Source organism: Enhydra lutris, unplaced genomic scaffold (assembly GCF_002288905.1).
Source record: "Enhydra lutris kenyoni isolate GAN:26980312 unplaced genomic scaffold, ASM228890v2 scaffoldscaffold21, whole genome shotgun sequence".
Lineage (NCBI taxonomy): Eukaryota > Metazoa > Chordata > Mammalia > Carnivora > Mustelidae > Enhydra > Enhydra lutris.
The window spans coordinates 11,333,555-11,353,699 of NW_019154105.1; the positions used below are offsets into that span (position 1 = coordinate 11,333,555).

Below are 20,145 nucleotides of genomic sequence, written 5' to 3' on the forward strand. Positions count from 1 at the left end.
AAAAAGAAAAAAAAAAAAAGCCTGAGAAGCAAATTTATTTCTACACAAAAATTAAAGGGATACATTTATTTTTATTTAATTCCTTCACAAGAATATAAGTGAGAAACTGTGGCTTAGAGAAATTGACTACTCAAAGCTAGTCAGCTGGTTAGCGGTAGAGTAAATCACTGGATCACTAGTTTGGTATTTTCTTTACTTTTTAGTATTTTTAAGTTACCCATAGCTTAACATGCTGACATAAAACTAATAGGATGTTGCTTTATATTGATTGATGCCACCAACCAGTCATCTATTTTATTGGAACTGTTACCCACGACACTCCTGAGTTCACAAAGTGAGTCACTATGCTAAGTGATCACACTGAGTAGTTATTCCCATGTTAGGATGGTACCTCCCACATCTCAGTGCCCTTTAAATGTTTAAATATATACAAAATTTGGATGATGTAAATATTATATCCAGCAATTTGTTACTTCATTAACTATCAATTCACATCAGGCAAGGCCATTTTTTACGTCTGTAATTAGGATAGCACCACCTATATCCTAGCTATTCCAGAATGAATTAATGTTTACAATGTGTTGTGAGGTCTCTGAAGGAGTATTTGGTGGAATATTTAACAGCACAATTTTTTCCATTTTCCTAAATGGAAAGCTTTTCTTCCTTTAAAATATCTCCTCCTCATCATGACTTTATACACCTGGCAGAGATTTGACATAGAACATCAAGTATTTTTAACCTCTAACTTCATTTCCTTTGTTTTGTGCTAGGTTTTCTGTATTCCTTAACGTGGTCACCCAATGCTCCCCTCTTCTTTCAAACTGAGAATATTAATTTCTCAATCATTTTTACAAACTATACTTTATTCTGTTTCTGTTTTAGCTACAATTCGTTGGGCACCTATGTACTGAGGTGTGTTGTCACAACCCTGTAGTTAAGAGCCAAAACTTACTAGGTGATTGCTGTGTAACAGGCATTGTTCTAAGTGCTTTAATTATTAATTTAATATTAATTTTCACAAAAACTCTACAAAGCAGACACTGCTACTAATTCTCCCAGTTTAGATGAAAAAAAAACTAAGGAACAGAGAGATGTACCCCAACTCATAGACTAAGTGATGGAAATGGGTTACGAACCCGGGGAGTCTAGTCTGCTCTCGAATTGGGAAAACTGTTTTACACCTCTTTCTTTTATAGTACCACACTCACAGTATTTCTTAACACCAGATGTGAGCCCCTCTCCTCCCCCTAGCAATTGTCACACTGGCTGGGTATTGTACAATTTAACTAAATTCTGACATTCTCTACCTGGACAGTTCAAGCTGTTAACCTGTGCTTCTGCCCCATCAGCTGCAAATCTGAGGTTCTCACAACCCCCTCCCTGGGTCCAATTAATTGGCTAGAGTGGCTCATAGAACTCATGGAAACACTTACTTAACGTTTACCAGCCTGTTAAAGGATATGAGTATACAGGTGAAGTCAGACGAAGAGATGCATTTGGTGAAGTATGGGAGGGTGCCGAGCACAGAAGATGCTGTCCCCATGGAGTGCATCACCCTGTCCGTGTGGATGCATTCACCAATCTGGAAGATCCCTGAACCTCACACTGTTGGGGATTTTATGAAGGCTTTCTCACATACGCATAATCAATCAGTAATTCCATTTCCAGCCTCTCTCCCCTTTCTGTTGAATGGGGGTAGGGCTGAAAATTCCAAGCTTTTAATTGTGGCCTGAACTTTCTGGGCACCAGCCCCCATTCCAGAGCCAAGCAGGAGCCCACCCAGTCACCTCATTAGAACAAAAAAATGCTCTGAGTGCTCTTATCACTTAGGAATTAACAAGGGTTTAGGAGTTCTGTGCCAAGAATTGGGGGCAGAACCAAAACACATACTTTCTATTGTCTCAGAGCTCTTAACCATTGTTACATCACCTCTCCAAGGTAGGTACAGTTGTACCATAAAGAAAATGAGTTGGAAATCAAGTAATTAACTCAAAAGCACCCGAGTAAGTTAATAGCAAAACTTGTACTTTTCCTAATGTATCAGGAAAGGAATGCCAGAAAGGCTGGATTGAAATCCTGACTCTACTTAATAGCTACATGACCTTTAAAGCTATTTTTTCTTTTAGCTTCCTCATCTTTACAATATGGCTAATAGATATTACTGCACCAAAATTGTGAGGAGTAAGGATGTTAAGTATAAATAAAGTGCTTACAGAAGTACCTTAGCACTTTTGACTTTTATTTCCAATCCACCTCTTTATAAGAAAACAAAAGATAAAATAATTTGACATGTGTGCTGCTGAGGAAGCAGCTTTAAACCAGAGGTTAAGATAAGGCTCAAGTTAAGATGGTTTAGGTCCAAATCCCAAGCCTGCGTCCTTTATAAAGTTAACCTCCTGGAATTTCAGCATCCTCCTAAGGGAAATCTATAAAACAGTACCACACCTCACAAAGTTACTATTAAAGGTTAGATGAGGTGATGCACAACTGGTACATGGTGATTGTTTAATAAATATTAACCACTGATCATCTTTGTATCTCTAACAGCTAGAGATATTTAATTAACAATAGCTAATGAACACTGACATAGTTACAACATCTTTTATACTTTCCTTCAGTAGGCTGGTCATTTTCTTCCCTGGCATCATCCCAAATATTTTCAAGTTCATCATCTCAGCATCTCCCTCCTACTTTAAAGACCAGAATGACTAAGGAAAGGTGTAACTTTTGTTCTTTTTTACCACCTGAACTTGTCACTCACCTCACAGTAATCCTACCAAATTTTCTGCGAGTGTACAAACGGCAACTGTTGAAGTCCCCAGTACAGTACTGAAAATGAAACTTTTACCTTATTTATCACATTAAGGACTATAAGAAAATGTTCACAATTAATGTAATTAAGTCGTGTCTTTTTCTACTTTAACTAAAGTTCCTCTTCATTCCTAAGCTTTTACCACACAGAATGTACAAAATCCTTAAGCTGACATTAGACCTGTTAGTTACAAGTATCCTGCTCAAGAATTACACTCAGGTAAATGAAATTAATATGTCAGAACTATTTTATAGGCCATCTTACAAATAAGATGATTCCAAAGATGCATTCTCTTCACAAGAAAAATTATAAAAGTGTTCTAAGTTTGACAGTTGTTCCTTCACCACCCAGGAAACTTTCCTAGGCGACTACTTGACAGAATATTGGAGAACTCTGGTCCACACCACCTTTTACCAGCACTTTTGTATGGCTGCCCAAATTCCTAGTATGACTTCAATATAAATTAAAGAACAACAAAAAAATTGAACAAACCAAATTTCCCTGTTGACAAGAATTTTTTAAATCTAAGGTTAGGTATTATATATCAATCCAATCACTTCACCAGTTAAAGATAAAAATTTATTGATCTAAAATTATTGCCGAAGAACTTAAGCTAAGTGAAAACGTTATTTAAGCTTAATGCTCTTTTTAACTCCCGCACGAATGCCAGAGAGTTCACCAGTGTAACGCTGCTCTTCTCTCCGGACTTCACGAACTTGCCCTCTCCTGCGGATTTTGGCTCTTCTGAACTTTTCCCGGTGTTTCACTCTGGGATTGCGGTCGATCTTCTTTCTTCTAGGTGTAAGTCCTCTATTTTTAGCGATCTGATAGGTAATGGCTCTCTTCGCATTCTGATCTTCAAGAGTCTGTTCGTCAACACTATTTTCTTCTTTCTTTCTCTTCAACTTCTGCTTGTCTTCTATTTCCTTGTAGAATTTCAGCGCAGCTTCTTCATCAAGATCGGAATCATCAGACGTAGCTGCAACAGCAGAGGCCGCAGCAGTAGTCTCTGAAACGGATTTTGGCTTGGCCTTGGTGGATTTTGCTCTCGAATTTAGTCCTTTCTTCCCAGCATCATCTTTAAATGTGAGCAGATGACGAATTTCAGAAGACAGCTTCTGATCTACAACTGACAGTTTGTTGATCAAATTGCGGTAGGTGACAAGCCTCTCTATGACGGGGTGTCCATGCGCGGGGACTCTCCTGGCTTTCAGGATCAAATAAAAGCTGATGTTGGAGCAGTAGTTCAAATAGAGGTTGTACTTGGTCCTCAGGTACTGGCTCCCCTTTCCGGGTGGAATGACCCCTCGCTCCGCCAACTGCAGCAGCGGCTCCAGCTCATCCTTCACTTCAGTCAGCTTAACCTTCAGGTCTTCTATAAGCTCCAAGAGCTCTGGTGACTCCTTCCGCAGCATCTTCAGCTTCTCTTTCACTGAAACTTTCGCCAGATCCTTCACGACGCGGGTCTCAGCCTCATCTACCTGAGGTGCTGGTTTTGCAAAGGCCTCAACCCAGGTGACCCCAAAGTCATCCTCTTCCAGGGCTTGCGCGAGACGCCGCTGAATGAGCTGCGCTTCCTCCTCCTCCTCTCTTTCCTCCTCCTCTACTTCTTGTTGACTCTGTCGGCGTCGGGACTTGGAACCGTAGTCTGTGTCATAGTAAAGTTTTTTCCTCTGACCCCATGACAAACTGGGATCCACGGACACCTCGGCCTCACTCTGCACGGAGCTCCCGCCATCGTCATCCGCGTCATCCCCCGCGCTCTCTCCATCTTCATCGTCCTCATCAGCAATATCTAGGGGTAGAACCTCTTCCTCCTCATCACCGTCCTCCTCCTCCTCCTCACTCTCCACTTCGCCCCAGCCTTTAGCCAAGGCAGCCCGGGATCGGGCCTCATGGAAATCGTCTACCTTATCTTGGTAGTAGCTGGAGTCCCCAGGCGAGGGTGGCAATTCTGAATCGTCTTCATTTTCGTCCTCTGGGCCGGGACCAGCCTGGGCTCGCACAGCTGCCCACTTGGCCGCTCCGCGCCGCCGGGATCTCCCCACCATAACTCACGGGCTTAAGTTCCACACCGATGTCAGGCCTTCGGTAACCTCCGACCGCCGCGAACCGCCACGCGCTCCAGCAACACGCCTTTTCCAACAGCCACGCGCTCTCCTCCCAGGCCAGCTCGCCCGCGAATTGCTCCGCGGCAGGAGTTTCCACCTCCTTCCGGCCCCCAGGATCCTTTCCGCGCGGCGTGTGAACAAGGACTTCCGCTCCGTCCGGTAGGCTTAGTCACCTTAAGAGGACCTCCCTCTTCGCTTTTGCCCTTGAACGCCAATCGATTCCGGTGAATTAAGATCCTTCCGTGTAGGAACACTAGACGTAGGAAGTTCCGTTCCGTGGAGCCCTTTGAGACCGCTGTTCCTACTCTCGCGAGTCTGGGCGTGGCTGGGAGACGGGATCTTGCGGGAATCTCGAGGCGCGGTCTCCGGGGCCGCTAGAGGGCGCTCTATCTCCACGCCTCGGAGAGGCCGGGGGGTGTCCGGTGAGCTGTCGTGTGGTTGTACCGGGCGCTTCCGGCCGGCAGCGAGAGCAGATGTGTCGGAACTCCCCAGTGACTGCAGTTGTTACATATCCCCTCCGCCCGTCTGTCTGGAAGCTAAGCAGGTTTTCTGTCCGCGACGTCCAAATACTGCCTTTCTGGGCACCGTAACCGGAGGCCTGGACGGCGCCGCCGGCTTCGAGAATCCTGGCCGGGCCTCGGGGAGGCTGTTAACCCACCTCCAGCGAGGCGCCCGCAGGGCTCGGTGACGGTGGTGATTTGTGACCCCGAGGGGGTCTCCGGGGGTCGGTGCGCGGGCGGAGCCCCGCTCCTGGAGCTGACTCTCCAGGCGCTCGAGTTGGCTGCAGAGGGCGCCGCGACTTCTTAGCGGACAGTTCACTCTTGAAGATGTTTGGACGGGACACGCTCGCGGGGGTCTTTGTTGGTTTTTTTTTTTTTTTTTTTAAATCAATTCTTCAACATTTACTAAGCGCGAGACAGTGTGTTAGACTCTGGGAAAAATGGTGGACACACGCACACGCTGTCCCGCAGTTAAGGAACTTGTGATCTAGCGAGGGACACGCGTTAATCAAATCCCACGAAGTGTGTCAAATTCTAATTGGGGTAAGTGCTGCGAGCACGTAACCTGTAAGCCTGTCACCCAGCCTTCAGCGGCCGAAACACTCGACATGCCTCTGGACACACAATCCCCCTTACTGAGGACGGGTTTAGTTCTCCTGCCCGACTCTGGGACGTGTTTGCTGTATTGCAGGAGCTTAAGCGCTGCTTCTTCCATCTCTTTACTTCCTTCGTTGTCTTTTCCTCCTTCTTTGTCATCACCTAGTAGATCTCTGCAAACACTGTATTGCCAGGCACAGAATACGTGTTCAATCAATATTCCTTTAATGAATAAGTATTGAAAGTGCTGTATCTGATTACTGGTCTTAAATGCTGCATACAACCGAATGAATGATGCAGAAGGCTGCAGACATTCCTTAAAGGCGATAATCTGGGCAGGAATGAATCTTAGGAATCATTAATTCTTTTTTTTTTTTTAAAGATTTTATTTATTTATTTGTTAGAGAGAGAGAGAGAGCACAAGCACAGGCAGAGTGGCAGGCAGAGGCAGAGGGAGAAGCAGGCTCCCCGCCAAGCAAGGAGCCCGATGCGGGACTCGATCCCAGGACGCTGGGACCATGACCTGAGCCGAAGGCAGCCGCTTAACCAACTGAGCCACCCAGGCGTCCCAGGAATCATTAATTCTAACTACTTTCGTTTTATGCATGTGGAAACAGAGACTTGGGGAGATTACATTAGCACACCTGGCACAGAAACCTGGGACAGGGCTCCCGTACCAAACTTTCACATTGAGCTGTTACCAGTCCTTTGCCTCTTCAGTGTAAATTAGTTTCAGACTTTTTCCAGAGGGTAGGTTTTGCTGCGTGGATGACAGAGAAACTAAGAGCATAAATTAAAATATTTGAGGGGGGCGCCTGGGTGGCTCAGTGGGTTAAAGCCTCTGCCTTCAGCTCAGGTCATGATCCCAGGCTCCTGGGATGGAGCCCGGCATCGGGCTCTCTGCTCCGCATGGAGCCTGCTTCCCCCTCTCTCTCTGCCTGCCTCTCTGCCTACTTGTGATGTCTGTATGTGAAATAAATAAATAAAAATCTTTTTAAAAAATATTTGAGGAGGAGGGTGAGAATAGGGAAGAATTAATCAAACTTGTCTTTGGAAGTATTATTAGGGCTAGAAATATGAAAGGACTGCCCTATAATCTTAGACTAGTTCAAGGTTATCGTTTTCAGATATTACATATGATAGATTTCGGAGTATTAATGACACCTTCAAATGTAGGGGCTTAGAATCTGAACTTTCAATATGATGCTAAAATTAAAGGTGACGTACAATTTCTTTGCAGAACAAATAGTGTCATTTGGAAAAATCATACAAATTTTTAGAAAGGTAATATTTTGAACTAAATATTTTTAAAATGCCAAAAGGTATCTTAAGCATTTTAAAGCCTTTTAAATATAATACAATTTAATGAATTAAAAAATGTGGGTAAAAGTCCTATGTCCTGATGGTAAGCACAGAATTAATTTTTGAATGTAAGTTTTAATAGGTTTTATTATTTAAAAATATTAACTACTTACTAACTGTAGCAGCATACTACATGTGTAGTAGATCCAAAGGTGAATTAGCCAGAGTCTCTTCCCTCTGAATTTATAATTAATAATTAATAATTTATAATTAAGTATTTATAATCAGATATAAAAGAACACATGCACACAGATTATTAAAATACAAAGCAGTGTGTGATGTAAGCCCCATGCTGTGAGAGATCAGAGGGGTGAGAGACTGCCTCTAGATTGTTATTCTGAAATACTGCTTTAAGAATGTTGCATCTAAGTGGGACTGTAATTATAACCTTGCTTTAAATGTATTAAATTTTCATTATATATACAAATTAAGTTTTATTTATACCCACAGATCCCAATTTTTCTGCTTAATTTTGTTGTGAATTATTTGAGAATTTATGGCCATACTTTAGGACCAGAATGTGTGTATTTTTATAGAGAAGTTAGAAAACTACTTTTGATATTTTTAATGGGAATGATCACATTGCTCTAATATTATTTATACTAAAGATTACATTGGCTAAGAATTTAGAAAAGAGTTACAGTATCCTGTGTGTGTTGAGAGAGTGCTGTAGTCCAACATGCTCAGATCTTTTTGATAAAGACCAATTCAGAAGCCAGTTTTTCAATTCCAGAAGTTCCCATAGTCTGATCATCCATGGCTTAATCTTAGAATTATTTACCATTTAGGTGAGGAAGTTTTTTTGGTCAACAATTTGTTTTTCTGAAAAGACAGCTTAATACTTTTGTTATGAGCCTATGGCAATTAAAGTGAAAAACAGGGTTCCTGGGGAGCTGTCTGTTAAACATCTGACTGGGTTTCGGCTCAGGTCACGATCTCAGGGTCGTGAGATGGAGCCTCACAGGAGGCTTGCGCTCAGTGCAGAGTTTGCTTGTCCCTCTCCCTCTGTGTCTCCCCCCACTCACACACACCTTCTCTCTATCTCTTTCTCTAAAATAAATAAATAAAATCTTTTAAAAAAATAAAGTGAAAAACAGTCCCCAGAGAAAATGAACAAATCCTGAATAACATTGGACGTTTAACCACTATATTTGTGGCAACTATAATTTATCATCAACTTGAATATTTATTACATTATTGTGATGCGTGCCTTAACATTAGCAAGCTACAGGTAATGAGGGCCAACAAGTTTTTGTTTGTTTGTTTTTTCAGTATAACCTTTTTGCCTTAGTGTAGGAGTTTGGGGGGATTTTCTTACTGGGGAAGGTAGGGTTTTATGAATCTTGAAGTAGGTGGTATTAGGATACTTTATTCAGGACATGAGTTCTGGGTGTTGAAGATATTCTACCACCAGATTTGCTTAAATTGATCTCAATTATGGCCTATGCAGCAAGAGCAGTAATAGTAGCAAAAACAACAACAACAAAGCTAACATTGAGAGCAGCTACTATGTGCCAAGACTGTTACAAGCTCTTGAACTATATGTTACAAAGCTCTTCAACTATATGAGGAAGGTACTATACTAATCTCTGCTGGAAGAAACTTTAGACACACAGAATTTAAATAAGGTGATAAGGCTAGTCAGAGTAGAACTAAACTTGAACCCAGGTAATCTGGCTTCAGAATCCACACTGTGCTCTAGCTAACCACTTAGCTAGTCCTGGCTTTTAAATATCCTCTTTAGAAGTCTCATTTCCAGTCTGTGCTGTACGTTTGATTCAGTATCATCAGATATATCAGATATATCTAGGAGGACTTATATATCCTCCTAGAATATGATTTCTATCAACCTACATCCTTCCTTAAAAACTTTTAGTGACTCTCAGTATGAAGATAAAGCTCATGGCATATGTGACCCTCCCTCAGTTTTGCCAAAAAATAACCTTTCCAGCCATACCTTTGATCCCTCCCCTATTGAAACATTTTGTTATAATTTATGTGCTCTACTGCTCTGTTTCCCTCCACTAGATCTATGAGCCCCATTCAGTCTGGATCCATGTGGTCGGTTTTTAAATCCCCAGGATCTAGGTGAGTACTTGAGTAGATATGTTTCTAAACTCAGTGTCAGCATATGAAAACAGCAACCTTTAACAATGAATTTCCGTGTCTTTTGTCCTTCTCTAGTTATCAGCAGCTTTAAAAAAAAAATTTTTTTTTTTTTTATTTGACAGAGAGAGATATCACAAGTAGGTGGAGAGGCAGGCAGAGAGAGAGAGAGAGGAGGAAGCAGGCTCCTCGCTGAGCAGAGAGCCTGATGCGGGGCTCAATCCCAGGACCCTGAGACTATGACCTGAGCCGAAGGCAGAGGCTTTAACCCACTGAGCCACCCAGGCGCGCCCCCCCCCTTTTTAAAACTTAAAAGTGACATTTGAAACATCAAATATTTATTATATGGCTTTGTGTACTTCAGCTAATAGTTAAATACATTTTTACTTTTAATGCCAGTGTCACAGACTAGGCTGTGATGACTGAAGCTGTCAAAAGAAGTACCTTGTTTTTGCTTGTTCTTTAATGCTCAAAGAAGTAGTAATGGTGCAAATAATTTTCTATGTTAGTAATAATGGGAAAACGCATCCTAGATGTTCAACTTCTTTAGATAGTTTGATATAATCACAGAAACTCCTTGAACTAATTTTGGGTACAGAAAAGAAAGAAGGATTATTTTTAACCATAAAAAAGAAAATGGAAGAGAAGACATAGTTGTCATCTGCTTTCATTTCTCTCAGAAACCACTTACCCTGAAACTAGTAGGTTATAGCTTCTTTTTTCAACTAAGATCTGTATCTATTTAAAGACCCCCAAATCCTAAAAGTAATCTGGAAGTAAAATACAGAACCTGTACTGAAATATGGGATACACACATGAACACATCTAAGATTTTAACTGATGATGACTTGGTTTGGTGGCCTCAATTATGAAAGGAAGAATTTAATGAGATTGTAATACCATTTCTCCTTCCAAACTCTAATATAACTAAATACTGTGTAATTGTTTTCCAAACATTATTTTAATCCTTTATATTTCTATATCATGAGGAACCTTGTGGATACAATTATTTACATATTAGCTACTGATTCTATGAAAATTATAGCTTTAATGGTGAAGGTCTTTTGAACATGGCTCAGAAAAAGTGTTTTTCTTTAAGCTATTCCTCATTCTCTGTATTGAATAAAGACCTTAGCTCTTAACCTAATGTTCAGGGTTTACCTTTATCTGGTCCTGACTTATTTTTCCAGCTACTTTCCTACTATTTTTCTTAAAGAATTCTACAGTCCAGCCAAACTAAAATACTCATGTTCTTTTTCTCTTTTTGAGATTTTTATCTCTTGGCCTTTGCTTATGCTGCCCTATATCTCAATTCTTAGATGGCCTCCAAGGCCTACCTAAAACCATATTTTCTTCAGGCTGTATTTTCTGATATGCTTCCTTCCATTAGCATCTGATAGCCCTTTAACTCCTATGTTGGGATTTTAAAACATTTTCTCAATTGTGTTAAGAATATTTATATACTTGTCTCATCTTTCCTCCCAGATATATCACTGTTAATCTCTAACCCTTATGATATCTAACACGATTACTCAGTTACCATACATAGTAAGTACTGATAAATCGCTAATCAAATAATGAGACTTAAATTGAGCTCTGTTAAATTTCAGTATGGTATTAGAAGTTATTAAAAACAACCCAAGAATTTAATAAGCTTCTGCAAATGGGACATTGATCTGTATCTATTTGTGGTATTTAGAGATAACTTAAGACTTTATGTTAAGAGAAAAGAGGGAAACCATTGGAGGGTTTTAAATAGGATAGAATTGATGGGAAGAGGTAAGATTATAGGCAGGATGTTTGTGTGGAGGTTGTTACATTCATCATTTAGGTGATGAATTTTAGTGTCTAAACTAGGGCCCTGGGAATAAGGGTATAAACAGTGGACAGATTAAGAGCTATTTGGGGAGATGGTATAGGATTTAGTGTCTGATTAAGTATGAGAGGTAAGGAGTTACAGTGACTCCCAGGTTTTCTTGGACAAATGAGTAGATGATATCCCCCCCCCCCCCAACTAAGATAGACAACTCAGGAGGAAAGAGGTTAGCAGCGTGCAGGAAACAGGCAGAAATGAGCTGTAGACTTCAAAACTGCTGCATTTGAGTCTTCTGTGAAGAAGTTCAAGTGTCTAATGTCTATTGACATCGAATATATGAGTCTGAAGCTATGGAGAAATAGCTAAACTAGAAAAGACATTTGGGGATCCTCAACGTTCAGTTGGAACATGGAACTATATTTGATATTTAATTGAAAACAGACAAAGTAAGATTTGATTGCTTTTACCTAAGTAGCTAGCCCGCATGAACCGGACCAGAGGGGTATATTCTTTACTTGCTGCTACAGTTACAGGACTGTCTGTCTGTCTCTCACCAAGTGTCAAACTTAAAAGGTTCAGGTTAATAAATGAGCTATATGCATTTAAGTGTATAATTTAAATCTATTAAAGTTTAAGACCTGTAATGTGCCCTGTGAGACCTATCACCATCACCAACAACAAAATCCATCTGAATAAAGCCTCCTCATGTGCTCAACTTGCATTTTTATCATGTGCACCAGTTTTAATACCTGTCTGGGCCTTCTCCACTAGCTATTATCAATAACACTGAGAGGCATCTGGGTGGCTCAGTGGGTTAAGCCTCTGCCTTCGGCTCGGTTCATGATCTCAGGGTCCTGGGATAGGGCCCTTCATCGGGCTGTCTGCCCGGCGGGGGGCCTGCCGCTCTCTCTGCCTGCTGCTCTGCAGACTTATGGTCTCTCTCTCTCTGTACAATAAATAAATAAAAATCTTTAAAAAAATAACATTGAATATTTTGGGAGATGCTAATTATGTATCAGGTCCTGCATTAGGTCTTTTAAGTACATTATCTTACTACAGTATATCACTGAGAAGGGTACCATTATCCTCTTTTCACGGATGAGGCTCAGAAATGTGAAGTAATTTGCACAAGATTATATAACTGGTGGTTAAACTCAAGTCTGTCACACTGAACTTGGTTTTTGAAATCATTTCATTGTACTGTTACCTAATCTATATTTTATCACTAATGAAAAACTTGTAGAGCCCAGAGACCTATGCATTCCTGCTTCAATGTGTACTGAAAAACTTTGACTCAGATTTATAGACTAAGATTGGTCAGAGGTACGGTTTCAGATTCAACCAACATAATGGCAGAAAAATAAGAAAATTGGGAAGCATCAACCGTATTTCATCTCTTCAGTTTTGTTTTGGCATGAATGTAATAGATGTGTTCAGAGTCTAGGCAAATAATCATAAGGCATAAAAAAGGTTATCATTCAGAGATTGGTCTGCTATTTCCACATTGATTAATTTTGGGCAGATTTCCTTCTGTGATTTTGGTAGAATTGTTTAAATTATCTATACAAAATCACTACTCTACAACCAAATCATATAATAATGCTAAATTTACACCCATGTAAAACATTTTAATTTTGTACTGCATACAGCACTGTACTAGGTACTTAAGGGAAGATATGTTGAAACATATAAAGCACATGGTCTCTGGATTTCTCTTGCCATATTGTACCTTCATTTCCTTGAATAACCATGTTTTATCTCAACTCCAAATTGTCAGTGTTATATTTTATCCTAAACCATAGTCATCCCTCTTTTGCCTGACTTTTACTCATCTTTCAATCTCACCATTGACATTGCTTCCTCTCAGAAGCTTTTCTTGACACTGTCTACCCTCTCCTCCAACATCTGTGCTCCTATGACACATTGCACTTTGTCATCCTGTGAATATATATTATCATTACCCAATAGACTGTCAACCCATCTGATCAAAGTTCAGGCTTTTCTTGTTCACTTGTATCCCTGCTATGTTGAGTAGATGTCAACAGATATTTGTAGAAAGAAAGAACAAATGAATGAATGACTATTTGAATTAAGGGCTAGGTAAGAGTTAGGCGTACCTACAGCTAGGTAAGGCATTAACCTTGTAGACCACCTTACACATATTTGCTATAATGGCAATTTCAGTGCCTTATTATTTCAGTGCCTTAAAGAGAATTTTTAAAGGTTTTTTTTTTTTTTTTATTTATTTGGCAGAGAGAGACACGGCAAGAGATAGGGAACACAAGCAGGGGGAGTGGGAGAGGGAGAAGCAGGCTTCCCGCTGAGCAGGAAGCCCGATGTGGAGCTTGATCTCAGGACCCTGGGGATCATGACCTGAGCCAAAAGCAGATGCTTAATAACTGAGCCAACCAGGTGCCCCTTAAAGAGAAATATTTTAAAAAGTATTTTTATTTTTAAGTTATCTCTCCACCCAACATGGAGCTCAAGATCAAAAGTTTCATGCTTCACTGACGGGGCCAGCCAGGTGTGGCTAAAGAGAAGTTTTTTTTTTTAAATATTTATTTATTTGACAGAGATCACAAGTAGGCAGAGAGGCAGGCAGAGAGAGAGGAGGAAGCAGACTCCCCGCGGAGCAGAGAGTCCGATGCGGGGCTCGATCCCAGGACCCTGGGATCATGACCTGAGCCGAAGGCAGAGGCTTTAACCCACTGAGCCACCCAGGCGCCCCTAAAGAGAAATTTAAAAAAAATAAAAACACATTGTTGCCCCAATTATACTAGGATATTGTGAGCTGAAATGACACCTAATTTCTGATTGGTGCTATAACAGATTACCACAAACTTAGTGGCTTATAACAATACACATTTATTATCCTAATAGTTCTGGAGTTTAGAAGTCTGACATGGTCTCTTTGGGCTAAAATCAAGGTGTGAGCAGGCCTGTGTTCCCTCTGGAGACTCTTGGGGGAGGAAACCTTTCCTTGCTTTTCCCAGCTTCTAGATGCTTCCTGCATTCTCCTAGCCAGCAGCACAGGATCTTCAAGCCTCTCATTCACTTTTTCACTGACTCTCCTACCTCCCTCTTTTCTTTGTGATGACATTGGACCCACATAGATGATCTAGCATAATGTCCCCAGCTGAAGGTTACCTGATTAGCAAGCAAACTTCCACCTGCAACCTGTGTTCCTCCTCGCCATGTAACATATTCACAGGTTCTGAAAATTAGGACATGGACATATCTTAGATGGGCCACTATTCTGCCAACATTATACCTTAGCATTTATGTAATTCTGAAAGAAGATGCTATCTTTTCTCAACATAAAAGAATAATAGTGGCGGGATGCCTGGGTGGCTCAGTGGGTTAAGCCACTGCCTTCGGCTCAAGTCATGATTCCAGGGTCCTGGGATCGAGCCCCTTATGGGGCTCCTTGCTCGGCAGGGAGCCTGCTTCTCTCTCCGTCTCTGCCTGCCACTCTGCCTGCTTGTGCGCTCTCTCTCTCTCTCTCTCTCTGAAAAATAAATAAAATCTTAAAAAAAAAAAAAAGGAATAAAAGTGACTAAAATAATTGAGTGTTTATATGTTGCCGGCATGTTCTAGGTGTTTTACAACTGTTAATTCTCATCAATCCCATCTAGTATGTACTATAGTTATGCTCATTTTATAGATTAAACTGAAGAAAATGGAGGTTAAATAACTTACCTAAGTGCCATTTGAACCCAGGCAATCTGATTCTAGAGCCTTTGCTTTGTTCAGTAGGAAGATGGTAGATAGAATAGCATGTCTCTTAACACATATCTTTACAGTGTAAAGTATTATGTTGTTTTAGGTATTATATAAATTATTAAAATTAAGATACATTTTTAACTATAATATTGCAAAATTGGTTGGGAGATAATCAATTATTGCATACCTTTTGGGCCAAAACAGCTCATTTGAAACTCCGAGAGATACAAAGAATTATTACAATTGTCTTGAAAAAATGCATTAGGTATTTTAAAAATAGTTGACTCAGGATTCTCCATCGTGAATTTGTGCTTTCTTATTATTAGGAAAAACAGAATAAGTATAGTACTTGTACATGATGTAAAAACTCTGAATAGAAGAGTTAGAGCAAAAAATTTTTTATTTTTTCCTCCATTTTTCTATCTGATTCTTTATAATTCTTTTTTGGTATTTCCTCATATCCTGTTCTTTGGTACCAATTGCTACTTCTCTTTATTAACCCCCCTTCTGCATTTAGAAAGCGTTAATTTCGTATATGAGATAAATTGTACACATATGAAGAGAAGTAATAAGAATGTAATATGTTAACTCATGTAAAATGATATAAAGAGAGATCAGATGGGCAGCCGAGTACAGAGAGTAATAGAGTGAACAGAATGAGATGACATTATGTGGGGAAGACTTATCAGAATTAATTTTAAATGAATTTAGGACTTTTGAAAAGAACTTGCAGAAAGGAAGAAGAAATTTACGGTGAGGAAAATGACAGAGTAAAAAAGATTCTGAAACAGGAATTAGCAAATCATATATAGGAAAAGGAAAGCAGACATATTTGAATAGAGCAGAGGCCTCCTCTGAAAATAGATTAGAATTTCCTTAAAGCATCAAGGGACCAGACCACTGGAATTCATGAATTAAAAGGAGCATGTTATTGTTTGAGGAGTTTCCTGGAAATCTTGTTTATTATTGTGTCTCTGAAAAAATAACCGTGAAATCTCAACTGTTAGCTTTTTTTTAAATGGATTTTTGGAAATAGGTTATTTATAAACTAGGACCTGTCCAGAAAGTAGTGTGGTAAGAAGAACAGCTCTGCATAATAGTCAAACGACGGACATGTAATATCCCAAATAGCAGTTCTATGAAAAGCCACTGCAGGTGCAAGTTTATTTAAAAACAGACCACAGCACAGGTGCAATTCTCCTTATAAACATTTAACCACAGAAGATTACCCTAGAAGTCTCTGTGGAAAGGCATTGGAAAAAAGAGAGTTCAGTTTTTGTCTTAATTTTTTAATTTTTAAAAGGAATTTGGGATGAAGTTTCTTTCTCATGTTTCATATTCTTTTTCAACTTAGTTTTTGTCTCCTGATATCTAAATGTAAATTTTACATATACACGATTAGATACAGATCAATATTAAGAAATTCTGTATGCAATAAGCAAAAATGTTTAGGGTTAAAAAATGTCAAATAGAAGAAATTTCTCCATGTATATATGAAACAACTAATATTAATGACTTGTAGCTCTGTAAGGTGAATTGGACTAGAAGTTAGGAGGCCTATGCTCCACATTTAATGACTTAATTCTAAAATTCAAAATACATTCTAAATTTATACTCAAATGGGAAAAATATGACTCCCATAAAGAAGCTCATGGTGTCATTACTATAGTTCTCTCCTTTACTCTGCTACAGTTCTGGGGCCTTCCTCCCTGCTACCTGAACTGTCCGAATTCTCTCCCATCTTGGGCCTTTTATTTGCTGTTTCCTTTCTTTTTGGAGCAGTGTTTGTGTGATTCTATTGTAGGCAGAATAATGTCCCCTGCAACCCCCTCCCCGCACCAAGTTAAGTGCCCTAATCCCTAGATCCTGTGAATATGTAAAACTGTTACATAGGAAAAGAGATTTTGCAGATGTGGCTAAGGGTGTGGGCCTTAAAATGGGGGAGTTTACCCTCAATTACCTGGATGGGCCAAGGTAATCACATGAGGGCCTGAAAGCAGAGAACTTTCCCTAGATGGAAGCAGAGGAGATGAGGCAAAAGCAGAGATCAGAGCAGGACTTGAGTCACTATTGCTACCTTTAAAGATCAAGGAGGCCCCTAGCCAGGGAATGCTGTCGTCATCTAGAAGCTGAGAACAGCCTCCACCTGCCAGCCGAAAAGGAATGGGGACGTCACCTCTAAAGCTTAAGGGACCGAATTCTGCCAAAAACATGAATGAGTTTAGAAGTAGATTCTCTGCCAGAACCTCAAGAAAACAGTCAGTCTCTGTCTCTTGGAAATCTGTTCCTGGCGTTTTTCTTTGGCCTCCATCATGCGCTGGGCCAAAAGTTTAGCATATTCTGCGGTCTCTTCCTTCATTTTCTTAGTACGCTCTTTCTTCAAAGCAATATGTTGATGTTTGTGTTGGGGGACATGTGTAGTAACAAGACCCTGAATTTTGGGCGCTTTGGTTCTAGGTGTCTCATCTTCTTTGTTTAGGGGCTTTATTACAACGTACTGTGGACATCTTTTTTAGAGATTGAAAATTTTGTGGGTTCTGCTAGCTATTTTAGGCTCCAGACAATGAGGCACAGTCATATCGGTGAGTCTAGAAATATGCTTCTCACCCTTTTTTGCGATGATGAAGTTGAGAGCACTGAGATTGGCATCCACAATGCAACCCCAAACAGATTTGCCCTTTCTTTCTCTAGTCCTCCTTGGTTTGTGACAGGAATGCTTACTCAGCTGCTGATAGACACAGCCATGGGTCGGGACACCCTGCTTCATGGCATTGAATCCTTTGATTCCTCGCTCAGACTGTTAGCAGCAACTTCTGTGGCCGTATCTCCTCCTAAAGGGTACAAAATTGCGTCCATCCCCCACTTCAGTAAGTTTCTGGCTGCCAGTGGCTGGGAAAGGGATGTTTAGTTTCACCCTAAAGCAGCTTACGGCCTCCAAGGCACCATGGAAAAGAGCTGATTATGGTTCCTGTTAAGTTCCATCTGCTCTTGTGGAATTGGGAGGAGAAGGCTCTACAGGAGCAATCCAGCCAGGATCATCCTGTGGGCAAGAATAGATTGCCAGTCAGATAAAAGGCTTTAGCTCACTTTAGAAAACTCCCTCTTTAATCCTTGTGAATAGCTTCATATACAACAGATTTGTGGAAGTCTGAGTGACTATAGGATGTTTGGGGACTTTCAGGATGTTTAAAATTAAACCGGTTGCAATTATATATTCATTATATCGGGTATATATAGACACATAAAGAATTTTCCATTTTTGAATGTTTTATCTTGCTTCATTTCTCTTGGATATCATTTTTTCAGCTTGTCTTGGCTGAAGTCCCTTCCTCCGTTCTAATAGGATCTTCTCTCAGTTTATTTTTCTGGGATGATTCAAAAGTTACTTTTGTATTCTGTAGTGTCTCAAAGGTCTAGAAGGTAGAGATATGGTACATATAGATAAGGTATAAAGGCCATGTTGCTGATGACCCTGTGATGTATTTGAGATGGTGTGTTTTTGGAGATAATTTGGACAATACTATTCATTACCAAAACTTGTTTTTAATATGTCAAGTTCAAGGACAAATGGGAACAATGATTTGTTAAACCGAATGCAGAATTTAATCCACTAAAAGGAAAATAAAGGGAGTCCAGCTACATCTTCGATTTAAAGCCAAGAAGGCTATTAAAAAATATCATCATCCCTTTAAGTGTTTAAGTGGCAAGATTCCAGGAAATCAAGGTCTTTTTATATTATGAAAGACTTTCAAGGGGAGAAATCACATGATATTAAAGAGGCTAAGGAGAGACTAATTACTTAAGATAAGTATTCATACAATCCTTATGGATGACATGGAGAATTATAGTCTGTGTCATAGCATGGTATTGTATGAATTAACCGAAAATGAAGGGCTATGCCCCAAATGTGCTTATGAATGGATCAGTGTTAGCTTAGAGGCGAGACTTCCAATGCGTGCCGAAGAAGTCTGTTTTCAGCACTAGCCCACTGAACATTTCTCTAAACAACTTAAATAAGGACCCTGTTGGCATGGGTATCAAGTCTGTAGATGCTGTGAAGCTGAGAGAAGTAACCAATGAGCTGGGTTTCAGAATCTGGGCTTAAAAAGAATCTAGTAAATTATGTTGGTCTGAATTTAATAAGATAAAACTTAAGGACCAATGCTAAATCTCATGCCCAAATCCCAACTGTTTGAATATTAAATGTTTATAGAAGCACTTATTTATCTTTTTAAATTTATTTTACAGACAGAGATCACAAGTAGGCAGAGAGGCAGGCCGGGGTTGGGGGGAAGCAGGCTCCCCGCCTAGCAGAGAGCCTGATGCGGACCTCAATCCCAGGATCCTAAGCAGAGGCTTTTTTGTTGTTGTTAAGATTTTATTTATTTGACAGACAGAGATCACAAGTAGGCAGAGAGGCAGGCAGGGAGAGAGGAGGAAGCAGGCTCCCTGCTGAGCAGAGAGCCTGATGTGGGGCTCCCAGGACCCTGGGATCAAGACCTGAGCTGAAGGCAGAGGCTTTAACCCACTGAGCCACCCGGGCACCCTAGAAGCACTTATATTTTAAAAGGGGGATTTAGTTGACTATAAAGTTGTTAAAAGGCAATAGTGTGACATAGCTGCCAAAAGTGTGATACTCTTATCTTAAGTGGCATTTATTGAAATATATTACTGTTCTGCTGTTTTATACTTGATCAGATAACACTTGGACTACTGTATGCATATCTGGGAACAACACTTAAAAAAAGCAGCATTGACACCATAAAGCCTGTTCAAAAAAGAGACTAATATTGCTGCATACAGTTAAAATTAGAGAGTTTTCAACTCCTTAGGAAAATGTTCTCCATTCATCCTTTATTCAATCAATATATTTTAGGTGTTTTTGTGCTCTGATCTTGGAAACAGAAGTGAGCAACAGGACAATGCCATTTTCAGAAGCTTTTATTCTAATGAGGAGACAGATACTAAATAAACTAAATAAGAAATTCAAAGTATGGTAAATACTATGAAGAAAATAAAATAGGGTAATACGACAGTGATTGCTGGTGGGTTAGGATGGTTTGCAACCAGGGAAATTCTCTCTGAGGCAATGATCCTTAACTTGAGACTTGAATGATG

The 20,145-nt window shown here is 40.1% G+C and overlaps 2 protein-coding genes across 2 annotated transcripts; both read right to left on the reverse strand.

Annotated features, from left to right (window-relative positions):
- Positions 1–1,015: 1,015 nt before the first annotated feature.
- On the reverse strand, positions 1,016–5,075 carry LOC111148937 (UTP3, small subunit processome component). The gene has a single exon (XM_022505760.1). It carries the CDS (start codon positions 4,861–4,863, stop codon positions 3,439–3,441), a length of 1,425 nt encoding a protein of 474 aa, XP_022361468.1. The 5' UTR covers positions 4,864–5,075; the 3' UTR covers positions 1,016–3,438.
- Positions 4,893–18,066, reverse strand: LOC111148822 (40S ribosomal protein S6-like). Its single transcript, XM_022505644.1, is given in 7 exon segments — positions 4,893–5,248; positions 5,582–5,725; positions 6,060–6,202; positions 17,274–17,811; positions 17,814–17,851; positions 17,853–17,942; positions 18,044–18,066. Coding segments are annotated over 7 exon segments (1,332 nt in total).
- Between the last annotated feature and the right edge of the window lie 2,079 nt (positions 18,067–20,145).